Genomic DNA, 24,083 nt, shown 5'->3' with positions numbered 1-24,083 from the left:
CATGGTTTGCCTGCCCTGCTCCTGCAGAGTGGGCAGAGGGGGAAGGAGGAAGGGGTGCTCCTGTGGATGCCGGTTCTCAAGGACCGGGGTTGTCCACCAGGGGTCGCTGTTCTGGGGCTAGCCAACATCTTGGCCACATGGTGGCAGCAGAGAACCAACTGTTGACTGCTGCACCCCAACCCTCGGGGTGATCAAGGAGGGCCCTTGAAGTCTCCTCCCAACCTACAGAAGTCTCTCCGAATGTAGTACCGGGACCCAAGAAACTATCTCAGCGCCAGCGGAGAATGTTTCATTTCAGTTTTACCCGGCATGAGTGTCTTTAATCATGTTGACTGTGGAACACATGATTTTTTTTTAAGGGTATTTATTCATTTCCGGGCCAATTCTAGTTAGAGAAGGGAGTGCCATTTATGTTGCCTGAGGCTCTGAATCCTCCCAGCACTGGGTGTGGCTGCCCAATCCTGTTTCCTCTCTCTCCCAGGTGCTCACTGAGCTCCAGCCCCAAGGGGGAGGGGAGTTCAGCACTAGGAATGGGGAAAGTGGGGAGTCAGGTATTCAGAGTCAGCTGTGCTAGAGTGGGTATAGCATATGATCTGTGGGACCCACAAAATGGACCAGGGATTGACTGGATCAGGAGGGCTTCCTGGAGGTGGTGCCATCTAAGCTGCAAGAGAAGGAAAGGAAAAAGGTGCTCCTGGAAGGAGGAACAAGGAATATTGTCTGGATAGGGGAGTAGAGGAGATACAGCTCCAAGAATCAGGCTGAATGAATCTTGCTGGGCTGAAAGCTCCTCTCTCCCCCACCCCTCTTATGCTCCAAAGCCCTGGGATCCACAGTTCACAGGTCCCTCAGACCTCAGTGTAGGGCCACCCTATGAAGCTTCCCCTCCCTCCAGGGTTAAGGCCCACCTGGCTAAGGGGGCTGTCAGGCTGACAAGGTCCCCCAGAGCCCCCTTTAAATGTTAGGGAGAACCAGTTATCAAGGAGCAACCGCTGAAGTCCATGTACAAGAGGCAAGGTTGCCTCTCCTGCCCCCAACCCCATATGCCTCACTCAGACTGAAGAGAGAACTGTGGGCAGTCAACTAGTTAGAACTATACCCTCATTTCAGGGATGGAGAGACTGAGGCCCAGCATAGCTTACAGAGCAGGTTAGAGGTGCCCTGTCAAAGCCCATGTTTCCCCCATATCAGGGGGGCACTGCAGCACAGCCAGCAAAGGCAGCCAGCACTGTGTGTTTTGTTAGCCCCATCCTGCAGCTTCTGCCTACTGAGGCAGTGGTGGAGGGACCAGAGCTAGGGTTGGGCCTCCGCATAAGCTGCCTCTCCTCTGACTCTAATGTCCAGCCAGCAGGGTAGGCCCTAACTCATAACCTCTACCGCCTTGGGCAGGCAGGGGACAATGCACCTTCCTGTGATACCATCCAGTCATTGACATCCCAGGGCAGGCCCAGAAAAGGATGGCCCCTGCCCTGAGAGGGTTTCACTACTCCCGGAGGCCCCCACCTCTCCCCTCCGGTCCTCCACACATTCTTGGTCTCTCAGGGGCCTCCAGGCCCTGTTCTGGGATCAGCGTCTGAGTGTGTTGGCTGTATACTGGTGCCAAGGGCAAAAATAAGCCAGGTGGTCCTCAAACCCTCACTGGTGCTGGGGTGACTTCCGACCCCTCCTCACTTCAGCCCAGTCGGTCGTGAGCGGCGGGAAGGGAAGGCTCAGACTTTCCTACCTCTCTCTTGGCCACTCCAGGCACACTCACCACATGCCACTGAGAAAAACGCCCCCAAGAGAAGGTGTAGGTGACAGGCTTTCGAAGGCCTGGAGAGTCGGGTGGGAGGAGGGGCTGGCTAGGCCGAGCCTTCAACGGGCCCCGCCCACAGTTCCGCCCACGCACCCTGGCCCCGCCAGCCCCGCCCTGCGCCCTCCTGCCGACTTTGCTCAGAGTGCCTGCTTGGAGCAGCAGCTGGGGCAGGCAGGTGAGGGGGGCCTCTTCGTTCACTGGCGGTGTGTATGTCCACCTGGTGCCAGGTGCTCAGACTCGAGGGCAGGGGAGGGCGCTGGACATCACGCTGGGGGTGGGTCACCTGCCCGAGGGCTTTCAGGACCGGCTGCGGACTCAGGTCCCAACCGGGACCTTGAGTCTGCTCCCAGCCAGGCCCGGGCCTCCAAGGGTCCCTGCAGGGGCCCAGGTGGGCCTCGATGGAGCTTCTCTCGCCGCCGTCACAGCCTTCACTGTTATTACTGCTGCTACTGCTGCCACCACTGCCGGCCAGAGAGTCCTGGCAGTGTCCGCGCACCCCCTACGCTGCCTTGCGCGATTTTGACGTCGAGTACAAGGTGCCCAGCTTCTCGGCCGGAGGTCCGGTACAGGCCATAGCGACCTACGAGGGCGGCAGGGACGGGAGTGCCGTGTTCGTGGCTACACGCAATCGCCTGCACGTGCTTGGGCCTGGCCTGCAGCCGGTAGAGAGCCTGGCCACAGGTCCTGTTGGAGACCCTGGCTGTCAGACGTGTGCGGCCTGTGGCCCGGGCCCCCACAGCCCGCAGGGAGACACAGATGCACAGGTGCTGGTGCTGGAGCCAGCTCTGCCCGCACTAGTCAGCTGTGGCTCGAGCCTGCATGGGCGCTGCTTCCTGCACGAGCTAGAGCCCCAAGGGACAGCCCTGCACCTGGCACCGCCAGCCTGCCTCTTCTCCGCCAACCACAACCAGCCCGAGGACTGCCCTGACTGTGTGGCCAGTCCTCTGGGCACCCTCGTGACCGTGGTTGAGCAGGGCCATGCCTCCTACTTCTACGTGGCATCCTCACTGGATGAGACGGTGGCCTCGAGCTTCAGCCCCCGCTCAGTGTCCATCCGGCGCCTCAAGGCCGATGCCTCAGGATTTGCACCGGGGTTTGCCGCGCTGTCCGTGCTGCCGGAGCACCTCGCTTCCTATCCTATCCAGTACGTGTACAGTTTCCGCGCCAGAGCCTTTGTCTATTTCCTGAAGGTGCAGCGGGCCAGCGTGGCAGCTGCCTCGGAAGCCTTGCACACACGCCTGGCACGGCTCAGCGCTGCTGAGCCCGAGCTGGGCGACTACCGCGAGCTCGTTCTCGACTGCCGATTCGCACCCAAACGCCGGCGCCGCGGGGCCACTGAGGGAGGACAGCCCTACCCAGTGCTGAGGGCGGCCCACACAGCTCCAGTGGGCAGCAAGCTAGCTGCTGAGCTGAGCATCGCAGAGGGCCAAGAAGTGCTATTTGGCGTCTTTGTGGCTAGCAGAGACAGCAGTCCTGGTGTGAATCCCAACTCTGTCGTCTGTGCCTTTCCCATCGACCTAGTGGACACTCTCATCGAGCATGGTGTGGAGCGCTGTTGTGAGCCTCCTGTCCCCCCGGGCATCCGGCGAGGCCTCGACTTCTTCCAGTCGCCTAGTTTTTGCCCCAACCCGGTGAGCAGAAAGAAGGGGCCCTCACCCGTGAGCAGGTGGTAGAATCCAGTAAGAGGGTCTGGGAGGGAGGGAGAAGGGCAGGAGGGAAGACAGTTTTCTCTTCCACCCAGTTCCTTAGTGCTGGGGGCAGGTGGGGGTGTGGAGGGCGTGAGGGAATCAGCCAAGCACAGGCTATACTGGAGGCTCACCTACTAGCCAGACTAGTCTCTGTTTCTCCTCCATTTTGCTCTTTCACTCTCTTAGGTACTATGGCCTCTGATTTTTTTTAGGTAGTTTCCTAGATTGTGTGAGAACCAGACTGCATCACAACTGTCTGGCAGAGACACTGCCTAACTCCGGTACAATGATCCCCTCCTACCTGCCCACCACACATACCCTCAAGGACATACACAGAGAAACAGCCCCCCCCCCCCCACAAGCAGATGCTAACAGATTCACACAGATACGGCTGCTCACCAGCAGTTTCTCTTTCCCTTTGGAAGCACTGTTTTGTTCTGCTTTCCAAAGAGGGTGGGGCAGGAGTTGTCAGAGGATGCCCCCACCCCATTCCAGGGAGCCTCCTGGGCCTTGGAAGTTTGGGGGCTTGTCAGAGAGCCTGCACGGCTTGGGCTTCACAGACACACTCGTCCCTGATTGTCCTCTGTGGAGTGACTGGGGGAGGACCAAGGACATGGTGGGAAGGCAACTTGGCTCTAGTAGATTCCAGGAAGCTCACCCCAGTCTTGTGCAAACAACTGTAAACATCTGGGGATGAGTAAAGGCTTAGGAGGGGCTGATTGGAAGTGGTTCACCATGAAGGAGTCCCAGACTTTCTTTCACTGTGGTTGGGGCCCTGCTCTAGTTCCCCATCTCACCCCAAGTAGGAGGTCTGCCGGCCATCGCTGAATTGGGGGCTTTTCCCAGCAGACCCTACCCAGGTTCTCTCCAGCTATGGTGTCAGGGAGCTGGAACAGAGACAAACAGGACATTCCTTAAAATGCTAAGGACAAAACCCAAACTGAGAGCCATGGAAACAGTCCTACCCTAGCTTGTAAGAGGTAAAACCAAGACAATGGGGTGAACAGCACTGGATAAGTGGTCTTTCAGTGAGCTCACTCACAGTCACTGCTCTGAGTCTTTGGCTGCCCTGTGGCTCTGCTACTTCTGTGACGTTCCCCACTGACTCCTTTCTGGCTCTTACTAATGCCTCAGAGGTGGAAGGAGAATGTACGAACAGCGAGGAGTAGAGCATCTCCAGCCTCCCTCCCTCAGCTGAGTCCATCTGGGCTGAGGAGGCCCTACGGGGGGAGAGCCCTCGTCAGGGCCTGGGCAGCCCTTCCTGCCCTCCTCTCTTCCTTCTGGGGGAGTCTGAACCTCTCACGGACTTGGCTGGTGGTCAGTGGGTCAGAAGACATCCAGCATGAGTTGGCAGTGCTAGGTTCGAGGAGGACTGATCTCAAGATGGCCCACAAGCTGGCCAGGGAGATGTGTGAACCAGCCTATACAGTGTTTGTCCAGTGACTGGGCATGTAGCCTCCAGGGCAACACCCACTGTGTGCTGATTGTGGCTGGCCTCAGGAAGCCTGTGGGACTCTGAGCTGGCACCTGCCTTCCATGGGTTCAGGTGGGATTTGACTCTGGAGCAGTCACCCTCCTTTGTGGGGCACTGGACACTTGAGTCATGCTCTTAGGAGTCACAGGCTGGCTTATAGACAAACCTGAAAACCCAGAGCTAAGTCCTAGGACCCAGGGGCAAGCAGACAGGGGTGTGGTCCTGATCAGGGTAGGGCCTCTTTGCCACCCCTCAGCCCCACCTGTTCCTGAGTCATGCTAAAAATACCCGCTGGCTTCCGGCTAAGGTCAGGCCCCTTTCCCGCCTCAAGTGAGGACAGAGTCCTAGTTCCCACCCATCCAGGCTACAGACCTAGAGTGTGTGGAATTTCTGTGCCCAGCTCTGCACCCCCAGGGCTCCTTATCAGCACTGAGGTCTCAGGACTAGGTTAAGCATACTTGGTTTGATGGGCACCCCAGGGCTGGCAAGGGAATGTCGCAAGCCCCAGGGCTACTGAGCCCTGCCTGTGCTTTGCACCCAGCTCCAATGCCTTGCATCATACCCTGATATGATTTCCCAGAAGCTTCCACAGTCCTGCCTTGGTGCCTTGAGTGCAGTCCCCCAAAACACCTTCCTATTAAGAACAGGTGACAGGTGTTTCCCAATCCCTGGGGCCTAGCCTTCAGGCCTTGGTTTTTCCCTTTTGTATCTGAAGGGGATGCAGGTTGCAGCTGGAGGTACAGGAAGATCTTTGGAGTCTCAGGGAGAAGAACCATGTTACCAGCCCCATGCTGGCCAATTAACTTCAGAGTTTAGCCACCTTAGGCTGGAGAGAAACTGAAGCCCCCAAAGGGGACAGGGTTTGCTGAAGTACAGGGAATAACCAGCAGGGGGCAGAAGAGGACTCTGCTCAAGAGCTCAGACTTCTTGCCTGGCTCCTCTCCTGAGGGCCTATAAGGCCTTGGACAAGTGACCAAACCGTTTCTGAGCTCATTTCCTTATCTGCAAAATAGGGGTGTTGAAAGCACCCACTTTACACAGTGGTTGTGAGGCAAGAATGAGGTTGGGTCTGTGAGACTCTAAGTCATCAGAATGGACATGGCAGGTCAGGGCAAGGCATAGCAGATGCTGGCCTTCCAGCCTGGGCCTTCCTTCCTGGACTTACTACCTCTGAGAGCCCCATAGGTGGGAGGGGGTGGGTAAGTGGCAGACCTAGAGTCTTATCTAGCCAAGTCAGGTAAGGGATGGGGGTTTGGGCTGCTGTGGTCACTGACAGAGATCCCAAGGGGTCAGTGTGTGAGGATGAGCCCTGACTCCTTACCGACTCTCCTCAGCCTGGCCTGGAGGCCCCCAGCCCCAACACCAGCTGCCATCACTTTCCTCTGCTGGTTAGCGGCAGCCTATCACGTGTGGACCTCTTCAACGGGCTATTAGGACCAGTACAGGTCACTGCACTGCATGTGACACGCCTTGACAATGTCACAGTGGCCCACATGGGCACAACTGATGGGCGCATCCTGCAGGTAGGACCCCCATCTCCACAGCTCCTTGTTCCTGGGTCCCCTTCCCCATTTCCATTTTGCTCACAGCTAACCTATCCCAGGTGGAGCTGGCCAGATCTCTCAACTACTTGCTGTATGTGTCCAACTTCTCACTGGGCAGCAACAGGCAGCCCATACGACGAGATGTCAGTCGCCTTGGAGACCACCTGTTCTTTTCCTCCGGGGAGCAGGTAAGGTGGGACTAGGGTAGGGCCTGGGGCCAGGGCTGTGGAAACAAAGCCTCCCCATCTAATCCAGGGAGGCGCTGACATACAGGTCTCACCACCCTGACCTACAATGGGACCAGGCAGTCTCTGGGTCTAGTTCTCCCTCCAGCCACCCCTGAACCACCCCTCTGCCACTCCAAGGTCTTCCAGGTACCTATCCAGGGCCCTGGCTGCCACCACTTCCTCACCTGTGGGAGTTGTCTGCGGGCACAGCGTTTCATGGGCTGTGGCTGGTGTGGGGGCATGTGTGGCCGGCAGAAGGAGTGTCCTGGCTCCTGGCAACAGGATCATTGTCCACCTGAGCTCACTGAGGTATGACTTGCTTGGCAGGGCCCAGGTAAGGGTGGGACAAGCTGGGCCTGGAGTGGGGGTCAGCATGTCTTAACCATGATCCTCAGGCCTGGAATGTCCTCAATATCAACAAGGAGGGTATTCTTGTCAGAGGGGATGGCACATGCAAAGACTTAGAGGCAGAAAAGTGCCTGAGTGAGGACTACAAGTGACCTAGGAGACTTGGAGGGAGGGCAGGCAAGGGGCATAGCAGAAAACTCTGGGAAAAGCAGACAGCTGAGAGCCCGGATGCACACAGGGACTCAGGCTGTCTCCCTCTCTTCAGTTCTACCCCCAGAGTGGACCCCTAAGGGGCAGCACAAGGCTGACCCTGTGTGGCTCCAACTTCTACCTGCGCCCTGCTGATCTGGTGCCTGAGGGCACCCATCAGGTCACCGTGGGCCAAAGTCCCTGCCGACTGCTGCCCAAGGACAGCCCAAACCTCAGGTACAAGCTGGTCTCTGCGCTTCCTGTCCCGGACAGGGGTGACCAAGCAGCCCCTTCCCTGTGAGACCCTGTCTTCTGCTTACTGGGGGCAAGGAGATATCAGGCAAACTGCAGTGACTCTGGTTGCTTGGTGTCTAAGGAGACCTCTCTGTCCCTGCTTGAGCCTGCATATGCCCTACCTGTCTGTTGAGTCATGGAACTGGGCAAGGTTAGTCCCTGCCTCACCAGATCCTGCTTACCTTGGAGGAAGGCACGAGTAAAGAGATACCATCCTCAGGCTCAGAGGAGACCTGTGGTATGTAGCAGGCATACAGCCAGGCCTGTGTGACCCCTGGCTGACCTTGGGTTCCCCTGGTACCCTAGCCCAGTGCCCCGGAAAGACTTTGTAGAGGAGCTTGAGTGTGAGCTGGAGCCCTTGGGCATGCAGCCAGCCGGGCCCGCCAACATCAGCCTCACTGTGACCAACATGCCACCAGGCAAGCACTTCCAAGTGGATGGCACCTCCATGCTGCAAGGCTTCTCTTTCATGGTGAGGCCACCTTGCCTTGTCTGTACCCTTGGCCAGCCAGGCAATGTGGGCAAGGAAGGGCTTGGAGTGGAAGGCCTTTTATGCCAAGCTAAACCACCTCTATGTCTTCTTAGGAGCCAGTGCTGACAGCAGTAAAACCCCTCTTTGGCCCACGGGCAGGGGGCACCCGCCTCACCTTTGAAGGCCAAGGCCTGTCTTTAGGCACCAGTCAGATGGTGCTGGTCAATGGGACTGAGTGCCCACTGGAACAGTAAGTGCCAACATGCAAGGGGAGGGGAGGCGAGGCCACAGGGCTCCCCACTCAGGGAGCCCTTACCAGGTGGGCCTTGGATCCTACCAGGGCAGAGAGAGAAGAGCTCAAATGGTCAGTGTAGGGAGCAGGTCCAGGAGGAAGGGTCTGTTGCCCCCTCCAGCCCACGGGTGGTTTGGGGATGGTGAGAGAGCCCATCACAGAGTTAATTGGCTCTAGCCAAGGCTGTGGGGAGCCTTTCCTGCCCTGCCTTCTTCTTGGAAGCCTTAAAGACCCTGTCTTCAAACAGACTCATTGATAATGGGCAGGGTGGGGAGATGACCAACAGAAGAACTGAGAGGGATTGGCAGACCTTAAAGGAGGTGGGTCTGGCCATCACCTGGAGGATGATCCTGAGACCAATCCTCCCACCCCCACCCCCACCCCGTTCTGCAGGGTCAGCGAGGGGCAGCTCTTATGTACTACGCCCCCTGGGGCTGCTATGGCCAGGGTTCCCATTCACCTGCAGGTGGGGGGCGCTGTGGTGCCAGGCTCCTGGACCTTCCACTACCTGGAAGACCCCATTGTGCTGGGCATCAGCCCCAACTGTGGCTACATGTAAGTGCCACCCCCTTGCCCACTCTGGTCTCCTAAGGAATGAGGGAGGCAGCCTCAGAGAGCACCCCAAGCCCACCACATTGCTTTCCTCCACAGTGGCTCCCATGTCACCATCCATGGCCAGCATCTGACTTCAGCGTGGCACCTAGTGCTGTCATTCCATGATGGGCTTATGGCAGTGGAAAACAGGGTGAGCTGTCACTGGAAGCTGCCAAATGGACACTAGCCAGGAGGGAGGAAGGCTGGATCAATCCTCTGAGTTCTAGCTCTACCCCGTGCTGGGCTGAGGAGACTGGGGTGGCCGTAGGTGGGATGCCTGGCTAACCACTCTCGCATGGGCCCCAGCAGTGTACAGGGCACCTCCCGGAGCAGCATCGGTGCCGCCTGCCCGAATATGTCGTCCGAAGCCCCCAGGGGTGGGTAACAGGGAACCTGAGTGCCTGGGGGGATGGAGCTGCTGGCTTCACGCAGCCAGGCTTTCGCTTCCTGCCCCCACCCCATCCACCCACCACTGACTTTGCCCCACTGAAGCCCGAGGAGCGTGCTGTTAAGTTTGAGGTAAGTGTGGGGGATGGAGGTCAGGGACGGTGAAGGGTTAGGGCTGAAGCCTTGCCCAGAGGAGATGGGGGCACTGGCCAGTCCTTATGACTCTCTGCAGTATATTGGGCTGGGCGCTGTGGCTGATTGTGTGGATGTGAACGTGACCGTGGGTGGTAAGAGCTGCCAGCATGAGCTCCGGGGGGATGTGGTCATCTGCCCTCTGCCTTCCTCCCTGCAACTTGACAAGGATGGCGCCCCACTGCAGGTAGGCAGCTCAGCTGGCTCTCCACATGAGACATGGGCCAGGGCTTGCAGGCTGGGCCTGAGCTGCCACCTGCCCCCAGGTCTGTGTGGATGATGGATGTCACATCCTGGGCAGGGTGATACGGCCAGGCCCAGAGGGGGTCCCACAGAGGCTACTCCTTGGTGTCCTGCTGGCCCTGCTCCTGCTTGTGGCTGCACTGGCCGCTGCGCTGATCTTCAACTACTGGCGGAGGAAACAACTGGGTGAGCTCTCCACTCCCCTCCTGACTTGGCCTACACCAAACCATGGCATCTCCAAGTCCTCTTTCTGCCCAGGCCTTGGAGGTCTGCCCATACCTCCTGGGGACTGAGTTTGGAGAGGCTGGCCACGAGGGGCTGTCTTTCCACAGTCCTTTCTCCAAACCTAGATGACCTGGCATCCTTGGACCGGACCACTGGAGCCATCCCCTTGCCTGCACTCCGCTCAGGTTCTGACTACAGAAATGGCCTTGGTGAGACGGGGAAGGCGCTGAAAGCTGGGGCCACACCCTCTGTTCCACAGGCCCCTCACTTCCTCTCCTCCACAGCTGCCCCTGCCACTCATGGTCTGGATTCCACCACACAGAGCCACAAAGCATCCGTCTCAGACAGTGGGGACGGGTCCTGTGTCCCACTGTTGCAGACAGAGTCCATCCAGCTTGGGGACTTAGACTCTGCACTCCTGACCGAGGTCAAGGATGTGCTGATCTCACATGAGCAGGTGGTCACCCACAGGGACAGAATCATTGGCAAAGGTATGGGGGCCAAGCCAGGTGGGGCTGGGGCAGAGATGGAGTCCTGAGATGACATGGACTCAAGGGGCATTTGGGCAGGACTCTGCTCTGGCCTTTTCACCAACCTTTGTGACCTTGGGAATACCATGTAACCTCTCTGAGCCTCCATTTGCTCATCTGTGAAATAGTAATTAGTTCTGTCTTCAGTGGATTCTGGTGCAGATTAAGTAGGCATGGGAGGGGTGCAGGCTCTGTCATTATGTAGCTTTATTACTACATTTATTTTATTTATTTTATTTTTTATTTTATTTTATTTTATTATTTTATTTTATTTTATTTTTTAAATTTTTTTAATGTTTATTTATTTTTGAGACAGAGAGACAGAGCATGAACAGGGGAGGGGCAGAGAGAGAGAGAGACACAGAATCTGAAACAGGCCCCAGGCTCTGAGCCGTCAGCACAGAGCCCAACGCGGGGCTCGAACTCACAGACCGTGAGATCATGACCTGAGCTGAAGTCGGACGCTTAACCGACCACGCCACCCAGGCGCCCCCTGCTATTTGTTTTTAACGTCACATCGGCCAGTTGGTGCTCTGAGGTTTGGTTGCCAATGAGAGGGTGTGGTGTGCACCCTGAGCATTGGGGCCCTCTCACCATCTCCCCCTCACCAGGCCACTTTGGAGTTGTCTACCATGGAGAATACACAGACAAGGACCAGAATCGAATCCATTGTGCCATAAAGTCGCTGAGTCGTAAGTAGGGAAGAGGCTAGGAAGATCCCCGTCCCTGCTGTGCTACCACCTTGCTGAGTAACCCTGAACAGGAGAACTTTCTTCTCCATTTCTCCATCTGACCCTGGCAAAGGGTCTCCCTGCCCTGAGTCTGACTCAAGCCACTCCACAGGTATCACAGAGGTGCAGGAGGTGGAGGCCTTCCTGCGCGAGGGGCTGCTCATGCGTGGTCTGCACCACCCAAATGTGCTGGCTCTCATCGGTATTGTGCTGCCCCCTGAAGGGCTGCCCCAGGTGCTGCTACCCTATATGCACCATGGAGACCTGCTTCAGTTCATCCGCTCACCCCAGCGGGTCAGTTCTCGGGTCAGGAGACTTGGGCAGCAGCTGGGGATGAGTTGCTATGCCCTTGCCTACCGACCCACCTGTGCCCCTAGAACCCCACGGTGAAGGACCTCATCAGCTTCGGCCTTCAGGTAGCCCGTGGCATGGAGTACCTGGCAGAGCAGAAGTTTGTGCACAGGGACCTGGCTGCTCGGAACTGCATGTGAGGGGCCGGGGCATTTGGGGTGAAGGAAGGGGGCAGGGCACCAGGGTGCACAGCTGCCTAAAGGCATCTCAGGCAAGGGCCCACGCTCCAGCCCTTGCTGTGCAGCCTTGGGCATGTCCTCCCCTCTCTGGGCCTCAGTTCTCCTATCTGCCCAGTGCAGGCTTAGATTGGACACGGTGGCTCTGAAACCCTGTGAAGGCCTGGAGTAAATGGGTTTAGGGCCCGGTGGGGGCCAGTCCTGAGTATGCTCCCCTGCTCTCAGGCTGGATGAGTCATTCACAGTCAAGGTGGCTGACTTTGGCCTGGCCCGTGGTATCCTGGACAAGGAGTACTACAGTGTTCGACAGCATCGCCATGCTCGCCTCCCTGTCAAATGGATGGCACTGGAGAGCCTGCAGACCTACAGATTCACCACCAAGTCTGATGTGGTGAGGCCCCACCTGCCCCAGAGTCCACATGGCCTCAGTGTCCTGGGAGAGCACTTGGCCTTGCCCTTTTAGGTCCAGATGATGATCTGAGCCCAGGGAATCCCTAAGCTGAGCAGCCCCCGCAGCCCATTTGCCCACCTCTTGAGCAGGTCTAAGATAGAGCCCTCTTGCCACGGCAAGAGGGGGTTCTGAACTCATTGGCTCCTTGCAGACAATACAGGGCCTACAGGCCCAACTCTGGGCAGGGTCTGGTGATGAGAGGAGACTGAGGAAAGATGTGTATGAGATACTGAGGAGCGGGCTCTGATTAATTTCCAGCTGGAGGACTCTAGGAGATAGAGGACCTGGGGGGCCCACCTGTCCCCAAATTTGGGGTAAGAGTTGAGTCTCCTTTCTCCTTCCCACAGTGGTCGTTCGGTGTGCTGCTGTGGGAGCTGCTGACACGGGGCGCCCCACCATACCCCCACATTGACCCTTTTGACCTCACTCACTTCCTGGTCCAGGGTCGACGCCTGCCCCAGCCTGAATATTGTCCTGATTCTCTGTGAGTATGTGGAGGTGGTAGTGGGAGGGAGCTGGGCCCCAGAGACAAGGAAGGGACAGGAGACAGTGTTCTTGCCTGGCTCTCGGACTGATCCTCTGGTTGACCTGGAAAGGGACCCTCTCTGGACCTCAGTTTCCTCATCTGTGGACTGGTTCCACCAGCATTTGGGGCTGAGTGCTGGGAGGAGATCATGGTTGCCATGGTAACAGTACTCCCCACTCAGAGTCTGGGTTGAGGCCAGTGATTTGATTTCTCAGCACTCCTCACCCCACCCCCGCTAAGGGGGGCCTGTTTTCCATCTTTTCCATTCATTTAACCTCAGAGAGAGGTTCCATTAGCTCCCACACTAGCCCCCACCCCCAACATCTCCCTACTGGATATAGTTTCAGATTCCCTGATCCCAAGGCATGGTGACAACTATGAAACAGTCACTGCGCCTGCCCAGTGGGTCTGTGCCGGGGTTCAGCTTCAGAAGCAGTACGCGTGCCTTATCTGTGCCCAGATCTTTGTGGTTAGAACAGGAAGAACCAGGTCACAGGTAAAGGTAGTTGATGATTCCAATCTCAGACTGTGCTCTAGAAGGGTACGAGTAACCCTTCTTCCCAGCCCCTGCCTGCCTTGGGTTTGATCTTTATTATTCATTTCACTAATGCCTCTGGTTTGAAGTAAGTGAAATCATCTTTACTACCCATCTGCCCCTGGGTCAGGTTCCCTGAAACAGATTCTCACCTGGAGCTATATATACAGGGAGTTTATTGATAGACTGGGGGAACCTGAGTCCTCTGAGTGGGGAGTACTGTTACCATGGCAACTGTGATCTCCTCCCAGCCCCAAATGCTGGTGGCACCAGTCCACAGATGAGGAAACTGAGGCCCAGAGAGGGTCCCTTTCCAGGTCAACCAAAGGATCAGTCAGAGCCAGGCAAGCAGAGAGCCCAGGGAAGCAGGACTGGGCAGGTGGAGAAGTTGGGCTGCCATGCAGATGCCGCAGAGGCTATAGCCCATCCTTGGGCTATAGCCCAGGGGGCTGCTTGATCTGGGGTGGCTCTTTGGAGTTTTAAGAAATATATATATATATATATGTATATATATATATATATATTTTTTTTAATTAAAAAATCTTTTTAATGTTTATTTATTTTGGGGAGAGAGAGACAGAGCATGAGCAGGGGAGGGGCAGAGAGAGGGGACACAGAATCTGAAGCAGGCTCCAGGCTCTGAGCTGTCAGCACAGAGCCTGACGTGGGGCTTGAACTCACAAACTGCAAGATCACGACCTGAGCTGAAGTCGGCTGCTTAACCGACTGACCACCGACTGGGCACCCAGGTGCCCCTTTTAATGTTTTTTGAGAGAGAGAGAGAGAGAGAGAGAGCAGGGGAGGGACAGAGAGAAGGGAGACACAGAATCTGAAGCAGGCTCCAGGCTCTGAGCTGTCAGCACAGAGCCCAATGTAGGGCTGGAACCCACAAACTGTGGGATTGTGACTTGAGCTGAAGTCAAACGCTTAACCAACTGAGCCATCCAGGAGCCCCAGAGTTTTACGAAATTTAGATCAAGGGGCCAGGTCCTTGTACTGGACATTAATAAGTCAGTGGTCATAGTGTGAGCTTGGGGGAGGCAGTTACTTTCTGCCTGGGGTAATTCCTAGGGAGGGCTTTAGCCAAGGGTCAGCAGCACCCACTGGGAGGATGAAGGGGGATCTGGGTGGACCATCAGAGCATCCACTAGACCAGACCAAGTCTCTTTTCCACTTGAGGCCTCAGTTTCCTTATCTGTAAAGTTTGGATGATGACAGTACCACCCTCAGAGTCTGAGAATTATGAGATTATTGTGTGAAGGGCACTTAGTGTCATTTAAGGCAGAGGCAGCATTTCCAAGATGAAGAGGCATGTGTTGGGGCCCACCAGGTAAACCCACAGAAACAATGGCTGGGCATCCCACATGTCCATGTCTCAGGACTTTTAATCTCCATTTCACTGGACATGGGCTTCCTTCCTAGAAGACCTAAGATGATAACTGATAGCCTGTAAGCTGTGCCTTAAGCTAAGTAAGCGCTTCACAGGCATCCTCCCACCCTATGCCGCCACAGCTCTGTGATCAGAAGAGGATCCAGAGACACAGAGAGGTTAAGAATCTTGCCCAAGATCACACTGCTCAGGTCACACCGGGGCTCAGGAGTCCAAACTCTTAATCCCTGGGGCAATTCAACCTCTGCCACGGTGGGGAGGCAAGACTGGAACAGCAATCACAATGCTGAGAAGAGCTGCCTCTGACTGGGCAATGCTCTGCACTAGGCCCTGTTACCTGTTCTCATTCCTGTGCGGCCTGCCAGAGGATTAAGAGCAGGTGGGCAGCCCGGGATCTCTGGGTGGGGATGTGCCCTGCCTCTGACATGCCCCTCTCCCCACAGGTACGCAGTGATGCAGCGCTGCTGGGCTGCGGACCCTGCAGGGAGACCCACCTTCTCAGCGCTGGTGGAGGAAGTGGAGCACGTGGCGGCCAGGCTGCTTGGGGACCACTACGTCCAGCTGCCTGCAGCCTACGTGAACCTGGGTCCTGGTGCCTCGGATGAGGCGAACATGCACCCAGAACAGTCGCAGACCCCACCTGTGCACAGGATCGCACGTCGGCCCTGGCCTTCCTCAGAGCCACCACAGCCCACGTGACCTCCGCCCTAGGCAGGCCCCAGGGATTGGACCTGCCTAGCAGCCAGGGAGTTAATCCCAAACTGCCTCTAGTCCATGCCAGGCCAGGGGCAGCCTGAGCTGGCTTCTGCCCTGTCCCTGCCCCCTTAACTTTCAGGGGTGACAGGAGGGAGCAAGGCACTTGTCCCTTCACTCCAGAGAGGGAGCAGTGAGAATGATCCTTGATGCGAGGAGTATTTACGGCATACCTGGTGTGTGCTTGACCTTCTGGGCACAGGGGACTTAACAGTGACCGCACAGACACTGGCCCTTGAACTAGTAAATGAACCAACGAATCATCAAGTGCAAATTGTGGTCAATGCTATGAAAGAAAGACAGGCTGCTTTGAGGGAATGGAGGTCAGCTTTAGAGAGAGAATAGAGGTGAAAGAAGCCTCCCCAGGAGGTGACATTTCTGCTATAACCCTGTCAGGTAGGAACTGTGCCAGAAGCAGAGGTGGGGGAAGACAGTTTTGGGCAAAGTGAGCAGCACATGCAAAGACTCTGAGGCTGGAAAGGGGTTGGATCAGTAAGAAGGCTCCAGAGAACAGGAAGGGTAGGGCAAGGTGCTAATTCAGGTTACAGGGCCCTGGGGACTTCTTGATGGAACCAAGAGGGGTGGGTTGAGTACTCAGGCATGCCGTAGTCAGAATGGCTTCTCCCACTTCCCAGCCCATGTCTGTCCCTTTCCCCAGGCCCCAGCTGCTCTCAGGGCTCCCTGCTCTGCCTGCAGCTCCCCCCCCCCCACACACACACTGTCAGGACATAGAGACGGGCTCCCCTACCTCAAAGCCTACCAGCATTGCCCTTACAGCCTTGAGAGAGATGAGCCAGCAGCAAGGCCTCACCACACTTTTAAGGCACCAGCTTCAAGATGCTAGACTGCCCAGGCTATTTATACTCATCAAGACCACTGCACAATAGCCACTAGAGGGGCAGACTCCACTGGAGAGCGAGAACAGTTTCCTCCTTGTACCACTCTTCTCCCACACCCTTGATGCTAAGGGCACAGCTTGGATGTCAGTGACTGGGCCCAGGGCATGCATCATGGTGGTTCTTCTCTCTTACACAGGACCCCTATAGCCTCCCTCCCACCAGTTGGGAGACCCCAGCTCATCCTAAGGGGAGCAAGCTCCCTCTCCTGTGAGTTGCCAACTTTTTGCCCTGTCATACATGTAACACTGGGTTTGAAGCAAGAGCTCCCTGGTAAATAGAGTGGGGGTTTCCTTGGGACTGGAGCTGCCCAACTGTTCTCTACCCATAGGAGGCCCTGCCATGGGGAGACTAAGGACCCTGAGGACATGTGGGTAAAGCTTAAAAGGGGATCTTTTGCTCAAGTGCAGGGTTCCAAAGATCAGGGGTCTATGATCTGGAGAGATGGACTCTATCTGCCTGTTTACCACTATACCTCTGATCCCTACTCAGTCATGGAGGATGTCTTATAGGCTTGCATGTTCAGCCAGAGACCCCTGGTCCCTGTGTGTGCGTGTTGTGTGTGTGTGGTGGGGGGAATCAATTGTGTCACCCTGAGGCTACAAGAGAGATGAGTGAAATGTCCTAGAGTATCCCTGACAGCCAGAGTCGCCATACTAGTTGGAAAGGGCTGTCTCCATCCCTCCAACTGGCAGTCCTCCTGCTCTGACCTCATGCTGGGGATCTGAAGGTCACCCAGAGCTCCCCGCCCTGGGTGGGGAGTGAGGAGAAGGCCCAGGGGCCTCTCTGAAGCTGGACTGAGGCTCCTTCTCCACTGAGCCCTTGAAACTCATGGACCACTGTCTCATCTCATAAGAGAGGGGCTTGGAGAAGAAGGGGTCTCTGCTTGGGAGGGGAGCTTAGCAGGAGAGGACTTTCAGAGAAGGCAGATGGAGGATAGCTCCAGGTATCAGCTCTCCCGTGCAGCCAGAATGTGGGGCTTTGGACATATTTCTGAGCCAAGGGCCTCTGGGCCTCTAGGCTTCCCAGGATTCTCCAGGGAAGGGGCCTAGTTAAGCAGGTGCTTGGGCTCCTGGATCATGGCACAGCTGCACCCCCTCCCAGTGCTGCAGCCCCCAAGCTCTGAGCTCCATTCTCAGAGCCACCCGAATAGTCACAATTTCAGCTGGAGTGTCAGAAACTGGAACTGTTTCAGGGTTTCAAATTCCTGACTGGGCCACCAGGGAGAAGAGGAAGGGAGGGTTAGTTCTAGGCCCCAGATGGGCTGGGGGAACTAGAACGTTTCTGAGTGGCTTCCAAGCCAGTGAAGGCTGAGCTGCCTTTCCCCTGGGGGAGGCCTGACTAGTATCTCAGGCATGGTGGCTGGCTGGTGCAAGGGGAAGTTTATTGGTGGCCATGGTGGGCCTAGGCCCGCCACTAGGATGGAATGGGGTGAGCAGAGGCTTCTTCTGGGGCTTTGGGAGTCCAGTCTTTCCACCATGAGCTGTGGAAAGAAGGTACCAGCTCCCCTGCCTCATCTCCCCCTATCACAGCCCAGGGGGGGCTGGGGGCAACAGGTGCCAGTAAAGGCTGGAGGGAGGCTAGGATGGGAGCTGGGGCTGAGGAAGCTGCAGATGACTCACAGCCTCTTGACTGCCCATTGGTGTCACTGTTGTCTGGCACCTGGAGAGCATGCATGGGGTAGACCGACCTGCTTTGATGGGGGACCATGAGTCTGGTCTAATGCCTCAGTCCCAGCCTTTCAGAGAATTTTCCCAGGGACCCAAAGGCCCTCTGGGGTCACACACAAGGGCCCCAGATATTGCCCCATTCCAAACTTTGGGATCTTCCTGGGACACTGGCCTCACCAGTCACTCCCTCAATGCAGCTCATGAGGCCACAGCTCCACCTACTTCAGAAATTAACTCCCTTTACCTGTAGAGTGGGTTGGGGGAAACATGGGCACTGCTGGGAGTGTCTGAGGCTCCGAGAGGCCCAGGCTGCATCTTACACTTACTGCCTCTGCCTGGGGATAAGCAGTCCCAGGAATCTGTAGCTGAGCACTGAGCCTTATCTCCCAGGCCCTAACAAGAAACACCTTTTACTCCATGTGGCGTTGGAAAACTCCCCTCTGTGAAGTCCCCAGGAACTGAGCGTCTCTTCACTCAGAGCCTCTGCTCTGCCCAGATGAGGGTCCTAGCCGAGAGGTAGGGCTACGCCAGCCCAGAGGAGTGGGGATGACTCCATGAAGGGCCCCGGTGTTCCCCATCTGGCACAGGGGCCTGCTGAGCCTCGTTCTCTCCTGCTACTCCTTTGGGGTTTGCTCTAGCTAGAGTTTCTAACCCAATGAGTGTAGATGCCAGGAGATCCTGGGCAGCTGTGACATTCACATCTGACTGAGGTGGCCTCCTGGCTGGGCTTGGGTTCTTCAGGTTTGAGGATGGTGACCTGGAGCATGAGCATGGCCTTCACAGTTGGTCCTCCCCTGGTGGGAGTCCTTGGCCCAAAACTTGGCAGGTGGTGCCCATCAGCTGGCAGAGCTTGCCTGACCCAGCTCAGAACATAGGTGTGGCACCTGGATCCCAGCCACCTCACACTGATATCCTCAGACCCCCTTAAAAATGACTGTTTCTCCTGAATCCTGCTCCCCACCCACCCAATCAGTCCGTCTCTGATAGGAACTCTCGGCTCCTGAGCCTCCCCGACAGCCTCTGCATCTTGTTCTCTATCCCCTCGGTGCCCCGAACATCTTCTGCCTCCAGTTCCAGGATATTCATGCTAGGTCTAGCAGGGATGGCAGTGCTGCCTAGAGAGGGAGGCAACACCACCACACTCTCCTCTTGTAGGATGAGGATCCCAGCACCTGTGTCTGCCCTACCATTGCTACTCATTCCCCTGCAACTTCTGCTCCTCCCATCTGGCAGCCCTGACCTTGTCAGGAAAGCAGAGGTACTTGTGGCCCTGACAGCCCAGACAGAGGGTCCTGACAGGAGGCCCTTATATTTAGCCCTCACCAGTCTCACTGTCGCTCAGTGGAAGCTCAGAGGCAAGGCCCGCGGTAGTGCCTATTTTGAACTCAGGTGGTGGGAGCTGAGGGAAGTTGCTCAGGAGAGGGAGCACCAGAGGCTCTCAATGCCGGGGGCATCCTTGCCTTCTCTCCTCTCTACTCCGTTTTAGGTTGGTTTAGCCACCTGCACACTTGTGGAATGTCTTGGACTGGGCACTTGGGATCTGGGAACATATCAGGAAAGGCAGGGGACTCAAAGCAGCTGGCAGCCAAGAGCACAGGATTCGGTCTGCTTGGAAGCCAGTGCTCACTTTCCCATGTCACAAGTCCCACCAGTGTAGCCTGGTCCCAAAGGTCCCAAAGGAGTCAGCTTCACTCCTGGACTCTGTGCTAGTGCCAGCTCCAGCCAGGCATCGATTATGCTGACATTTCCTCCAAGCTGGGGAGCTCCCTCTTCAAAGGGGGAAGGAATCCTTTGGGCAGCCCCAGTCACCCTTCCCACATGGCTCCTTGCCCATGGGCTCTGACCCAGCCATCTGTTCTTAAAGTTGCCCCCACCCTCCACTGGGCCCAGGTTCTCCAAGGACCCTGAGGGAGGGCAGATCTCACCTCCCCTCTGCAGATGTGGTTGGAGGTCTCTTCTCAATAGTCATGAAGTTATGCATGCTTCTGGCAGCACTTCCTCTGCCCCCACCTATGCTGGCTCCTGGCTGGGGGGCTGCTCCCAGGGACGGTGAGGAGCTTGCCCTGGCCCCGAAGCAGTCAGGGTGTCTCTGCCGTTGCCCTCCCTCCAGGCTGGTGCGGCTGGCCATCTTTCACGCAGAGTTACGTAAGCTTGAGTCAATTGGAGCTCAAGCAGTTCATTGTGGGCTATTTTTAAGCTGTAACACATCACAGCAGAGGGGTCACTGCACCGAGGCTTGCAGGGAAGGTTGTTTAAACATCTGTTATTTAAATTTCCCTGTGCCTTAGAGCTCAAAAGCCACATCCTCCCGGCACTCTTGGATCTGCATTCCACATCCCAGATTAGGAGTGGATTATCACCCCTCACCCCACCATTGGTTCCCCTAGGGCTGTTCTCTGAACCCTTGGCTGTCTCCCTTTGGGGTCAGGCATGGGGACCAGGGAGGAGGAGGGGTCAGCTATCTCTAGGGAATGGGTGAATTCTGGCCAGGAGAGACTTCAGGGAAGCCGGAAGTTAGTGCTCATGGGTCACTCGGACAGCTCCAGAGCAGAGGGTCAGGAGAGGAAAATACAGAGAAAGCACTGTGGAGCTGTTTGTGGAGCCAGGAGACCAAGAATGTCTCCTTCCTTTGTGGGGGTCTCGGTTTCCCATCACTACCCAGAGAGGGTTGGGTCAAAACATCCTTTTAGGTCTTTTCGGAAGCCTTCCTGTACCTGGGCTGTGCTCCTATGTGGAATGCCCTCCCTTCACAGGTCTAAATGCTACCTAGCTGCACCCTCTGGGGCAGAAGGGCTGGAGTATGAGACCCTGGACAGTGGGCATAAATCTCTCAGGAAACACGCCTTGCTTTTTACTCTATTTACCAAGTGGTTGCCTCCACTGGGAGCTCTCTAAGATTCCTTCTGATCCTAGATTTTCTGGCGATATCCAGAGTCTTCCCTGGGCACATGGAGGGGGAAGACAGGTAGACTGGAGGAGTGCAGGGCCAAGGATTTGACAGAGCTGTTTCCTGAGAGTACAAAGAAGCCAAAAATACATCTGCATTGGAGAATCAGGTCTGGGAGACCTGGCTAGTCCTGAAACCCTCCCTCTCCTCTTGGTGCCCTTTCTGCCCTCCACCCTCAAGACCTCCTAGGTGGGAGGGTTCTAGCCTGATCCACAAGAAAGAATGGTTTCTCAGAGCGTCCTGATTCCATCTCCTGAAATCTGACCCTGTCCACGGGAGTTGGGGCCTTTTCCCCAAAGTCTGCCCAGAGGGGGTCAGGTGAGGTGTGAGAAGAGGTAATGTCAGGACCTGCCCTCCAGAGGAGACTCCTTATGGCCTTGCCCTCAGACTAGGCTCCTTCCAGTTCTTTCTTGGCCCCTCCATCCTAGAGAGCCTTCAGCCTGGGGAATGGGCTCAGCCTCGAGGAGGGGCTCTCTAGTTTGCCATGGCAACATGTTGGCCCTCCTCACTTTCCAGAATCAGAAATAGAATTGGATGCCCTTCTTCGTGGGGAGAGACTGTTTAAAAACATGTAGGGGGGAGGGGTACAGTGGCAATGTCCCTGCCTGAACCCTGGGGGCTGGGCAGAAGGGGTCCAGCCTGGGAGCCTCTCTGGCTGCCCTGCTGCCCCTCCCTTTACCTGGATGAAATGCACTGGGCTTTGACCAGCCCAGAATTCTGAGTACAAAGGACTCAGCCTGCTTCAGCAGGGTGTGTAGCTGGCCCCTCTTCAGCACTGCCAGGCTCCTGGGAGGCCACTGGCTTAGAGGTGCCATTAGGGAAAACGGTCCTCCCAGGCTTAAGCCACCTGCTAAGCTATTGGGAGGAGGAGAAGGTTCATGTGGGACACAGCTTAGGTGGGGGCTTGGGGCTGCCGCACTCAGAAGGGAGGCATGTTGACTGCTTTCCAGCAGGGTCCATGCGTACAAGTCCTAGGTGTGGTAACCAGCGGTGGTACATAGATTTCTGAAGTGGGGGGCCAGAGCCTGGTGGTCTGGCTTCAGATTCTGGCTCTACTACTAATTAGCTAAGACCTCTGTGAATTCTTTCTCCTCTCTGTGCCTTGATTTCTTCATTCGTCAAATAGGGATGATAGTGCACGGCTCATCAAATTATCATGAGGCTGGGTTACATGCGTTCAGCACCGCCTGGCTCGGAAGAAGAGCCCAATCGGTATCAGTCGTCGTTATTGTTGCTATAAGGGGGTGTTTGCTTCCCAGGAGGGGAAGAGCTTTCTCCTCTCTCAGGACTGCTTTCTTTGGGCCTTCCTTCATGGGCCCACATCCTTCAGCTGGCTCTGCTCCCTTCCCCAGGATACCTCAGAACAACCTCAGGTCAGTTGTTCGCAAAGCTCCCAGCCCTGGAAAGGAGGATTATGCCTCACTTCTGCAGGAGAAGAGGGATGGCTCTCAGGGCCTCCCTCCATGCCTCCCCAGCCCTCCCAGGTTCAGCCCAGCTCAAGGCCTGCACATGCGCCAGAGGCTGCTACCAGCATCTCTGTTGTTGGGGAAAAAGCAGTTTGCTCAGGGCAAGAGATGAATGAAGTTGATAGTGTTCAGCACGTATGTGCGTGTGCATGTATACACACGCAGGCCACAGACCCTTCGGCTCTGCCACCTTCCTGGGCCACAGTGTGTGGTGACACAGTAGTGTTCAGAGAAATCTGTCCCCATTCTTAACTGAAGGCAGCATCTGGGGAGAGGGGAGGGGGTCTGGGGGGCCTGAACGTGGCTGAGTCAGGCTTTGCCCCCTGCTGCGTCAAGAAGGTGTGGATGCAGCACAGTGCTAGCCTTAGTCCCCGGTCACATCGTTTCACACCCCACTGCCAACTGTAAGTACTATTTTTAACCTTTGTGAAAACACTGCTTCAGAGGACGAGCCTACAGCTGCATTCTCCACAAACCTGTTTCCTGGGCAGAAAGACTGAGGCCTGAAAGGACATAGCCCTGGGGCCCAGACAGAAGAGGTTCAGAGTTGACGGCTGGCAGGAGGGAGGAGAACTGACGCGGCCTCAGGTCAGAACCTCCAGACTAGGCCTGTGGTTAACAGGTGGTTCCCCAAACTGCTGCCTAGGCCTGTCTCATGTCGTAGTAGGTCACGTCTGGTGCTGGTGGTCCTGGCAGGTCCCACCCCTCCCTGCCTTATGTTTGCCCATCTAAGAAATGAAGGGTGAAAGTGCCCACCCAGTCTAATAGCTTACATTTCCTATGTGCCTACCCTATGTCCAGTCCTTTATCCAGCTTGTCCTCATTGTATATACAGCTGTGCCCACTGCATGCCCAGTCCTGCACCAACCATACCTCCACTCTGTAGCCAGCCCTGTGCCCCCTGTGTCCCTACTGTGCCCCATCTGTAATTGCCACTTGGCTGGCCTTGTGTCCACTGTGGCCTAGCCCTATGCCAAGTGCCCTGCCCCCCTCATGGCCAAGGAGAAGTTGACACAATGTGACAAAAGCTAGAACATTCTGACTTGAGGATTCTGAACAAAGGCCCCACCCCACCCCTGTGGCTCCCATAGTCACCTCTGTGGGATACTGACTGGTTCTAGGCTTCAAAGACATGTGGCTCTGGGGAGGGGGCTCTGTGAGGCACAGGCAGAGGAGAACCATCTGGAGCAGAAAGACTGCCAAGGAGCTGCTGTCCCTGGAGTGGGAGCCAGGGAACATGGGGGAGAGGAGCATGGGCCTGAGCTGGGCCCCTCACCCTCTTCTGTCTCCCAGGACTGAGTGGTAAAGGGGCTTTGATCCACCAAAGTCCCTTGAGTCACATACTTGGAACTCATCCCTGGGTCAGGCCTTAAGCCTCAAGTTGACACCTGAGAAGTGAGGAGAAAGAACCAAGTCTGGCATCTGAGGTACACTAGGAATCCAGAGTCTCCCCTGCCTACCTTTCTCTGTTGGCTTTACACTGCCACTCCTAGGCCCTGCCGCAAGGGGCACTGTCCTCACTCTATGGCAGGCCTGGGTAGAGTAGTCACCTGGCTGGTAAGGGGAGAGGAGGGTGGCCTAGGGTTGGTGAAGAACTTCACTAAGGTTCCTGGGCCTTTCTGTTTCCCAAGGTTCCCTGGGCAGGCCGCATTCCTCAGGGGGGTGGGGCCCCTGGTTTCCCACACTCTGTCACCGCC

General features: G+C 56.4%; 1 protein-coding gene and 2 long non-coding RNA genes across 10 annotated transcripts; 1 reads left to right on the top strand and 2 right to left on the bottom strand.

The window, feature by feature from the left end:
- The first annotated feature begins 1,612 nt into the window (after positions 1–1,612).
- MST1R (macrophage stimulating 1 receptor) lies at positions 1,613–15,766 on the top strand. 7 transcript variants are annotated; one of them, XM_042929412.1, is made up of 20 exons: positions 1,613–3,426; positions 6,292–6,480; positions 6,561–6,689; positions 6,867–7,037; positions 7,342–7,502; positions 7,866–8,031; positions 8,145–8,281; positions 8,717–8,878; positions 8,975–9,068; positions 9,224–9,436; positions 9,537–9,683; positions 9,763–9,925; positions 10,072–10,173; positions 10,249–10,455; positions 11,106–11,186; positions 11,338–11,519; positions 11,603–11,712; positions 11,978–12,143; positions 12,551–12,687; positions 15,098–15,764. In XM_042929412.1, exons 1-20 carry the CDS (start codon positions 2,194–2,196, stop codon positions 15,351–15,353), a joined length of 4,206 nt encoding a protein of 1,401 aa, XP_042785346.1. In that variant the 5' UTR covers positions 1,613–2,193; the 3' UTR covers positions 15,354–15,764. The 7 variants fall into 7 exon arrangements, with proteins under 7 accessions (XP_042785346.1, XP_042785347.1, XP_042785349.1 ...); XM_042929413.1 differs by having other exon boundaries at positions 9,227–9,436; positions 15,098–15,763; XM_042929415.1 differs by having other exon boundaries at positions 9,666–9,683; positions 10,072–10,455; positions 15,098–15,766.
- LOC122214363 lies at positions 3,874–6,959 on the bottom strand. 2 transcript variants are annotated; one of them, XR_006199841.1, is made up of 2 exons: positions 6,914–6,959; positions 3,874–4,370 (listed from the first exon to the last, which is right to left on the bottom strand). It is a non-coding gene; the product is annotated as an uncharacterized LOC122214363 (long non-coding RNA). The 2 variants fall into 2 exon arrangements; XR_006199842.1 differs by lacking the exon at positions 6,914–6,959 and adding an exon at positions 6,279–6,420.
- Positions 15,767–19,906: 4,140 nt separating the features above from the next.
- LOC122214364 lies at positions 19,907–24,073 on the bottom strand. The gene is made up of 3 exons (XR_006199843.1): positions 23,847–24,073; positions 20,838–20,983; positions 19,907–20,170 (listed from the first exon to the last, which is right to left on the bottom strand). It is a non-coding gene; the product is annotated as an uncharacterized LOC122214364 (long non-coding RNA).
- Between the last annotated feature and the right edge of the window lie 10 nt (positions 24,074–24,083).

This window comes from Panthera leo, chromosome A2, assembly GCF_018350215.1.
Source record: "Panthera leo isolate Ple1 chromosome A2, P.leo_Ple1_pat1.1, whole genome shotgun sequence".
Classification (NCBI taxonomy): domain Eukaryota; kingdom Metazoa; phylum Chordata; class Mammalia; order Carnivora; family Felidae; genus Panthera; species Panthera leo.
The sequence above is the reverse complement of the archived record's forward strand: the minus strand, read 5'-3'. Positions and strand labels throughout refer to the sequence as shown.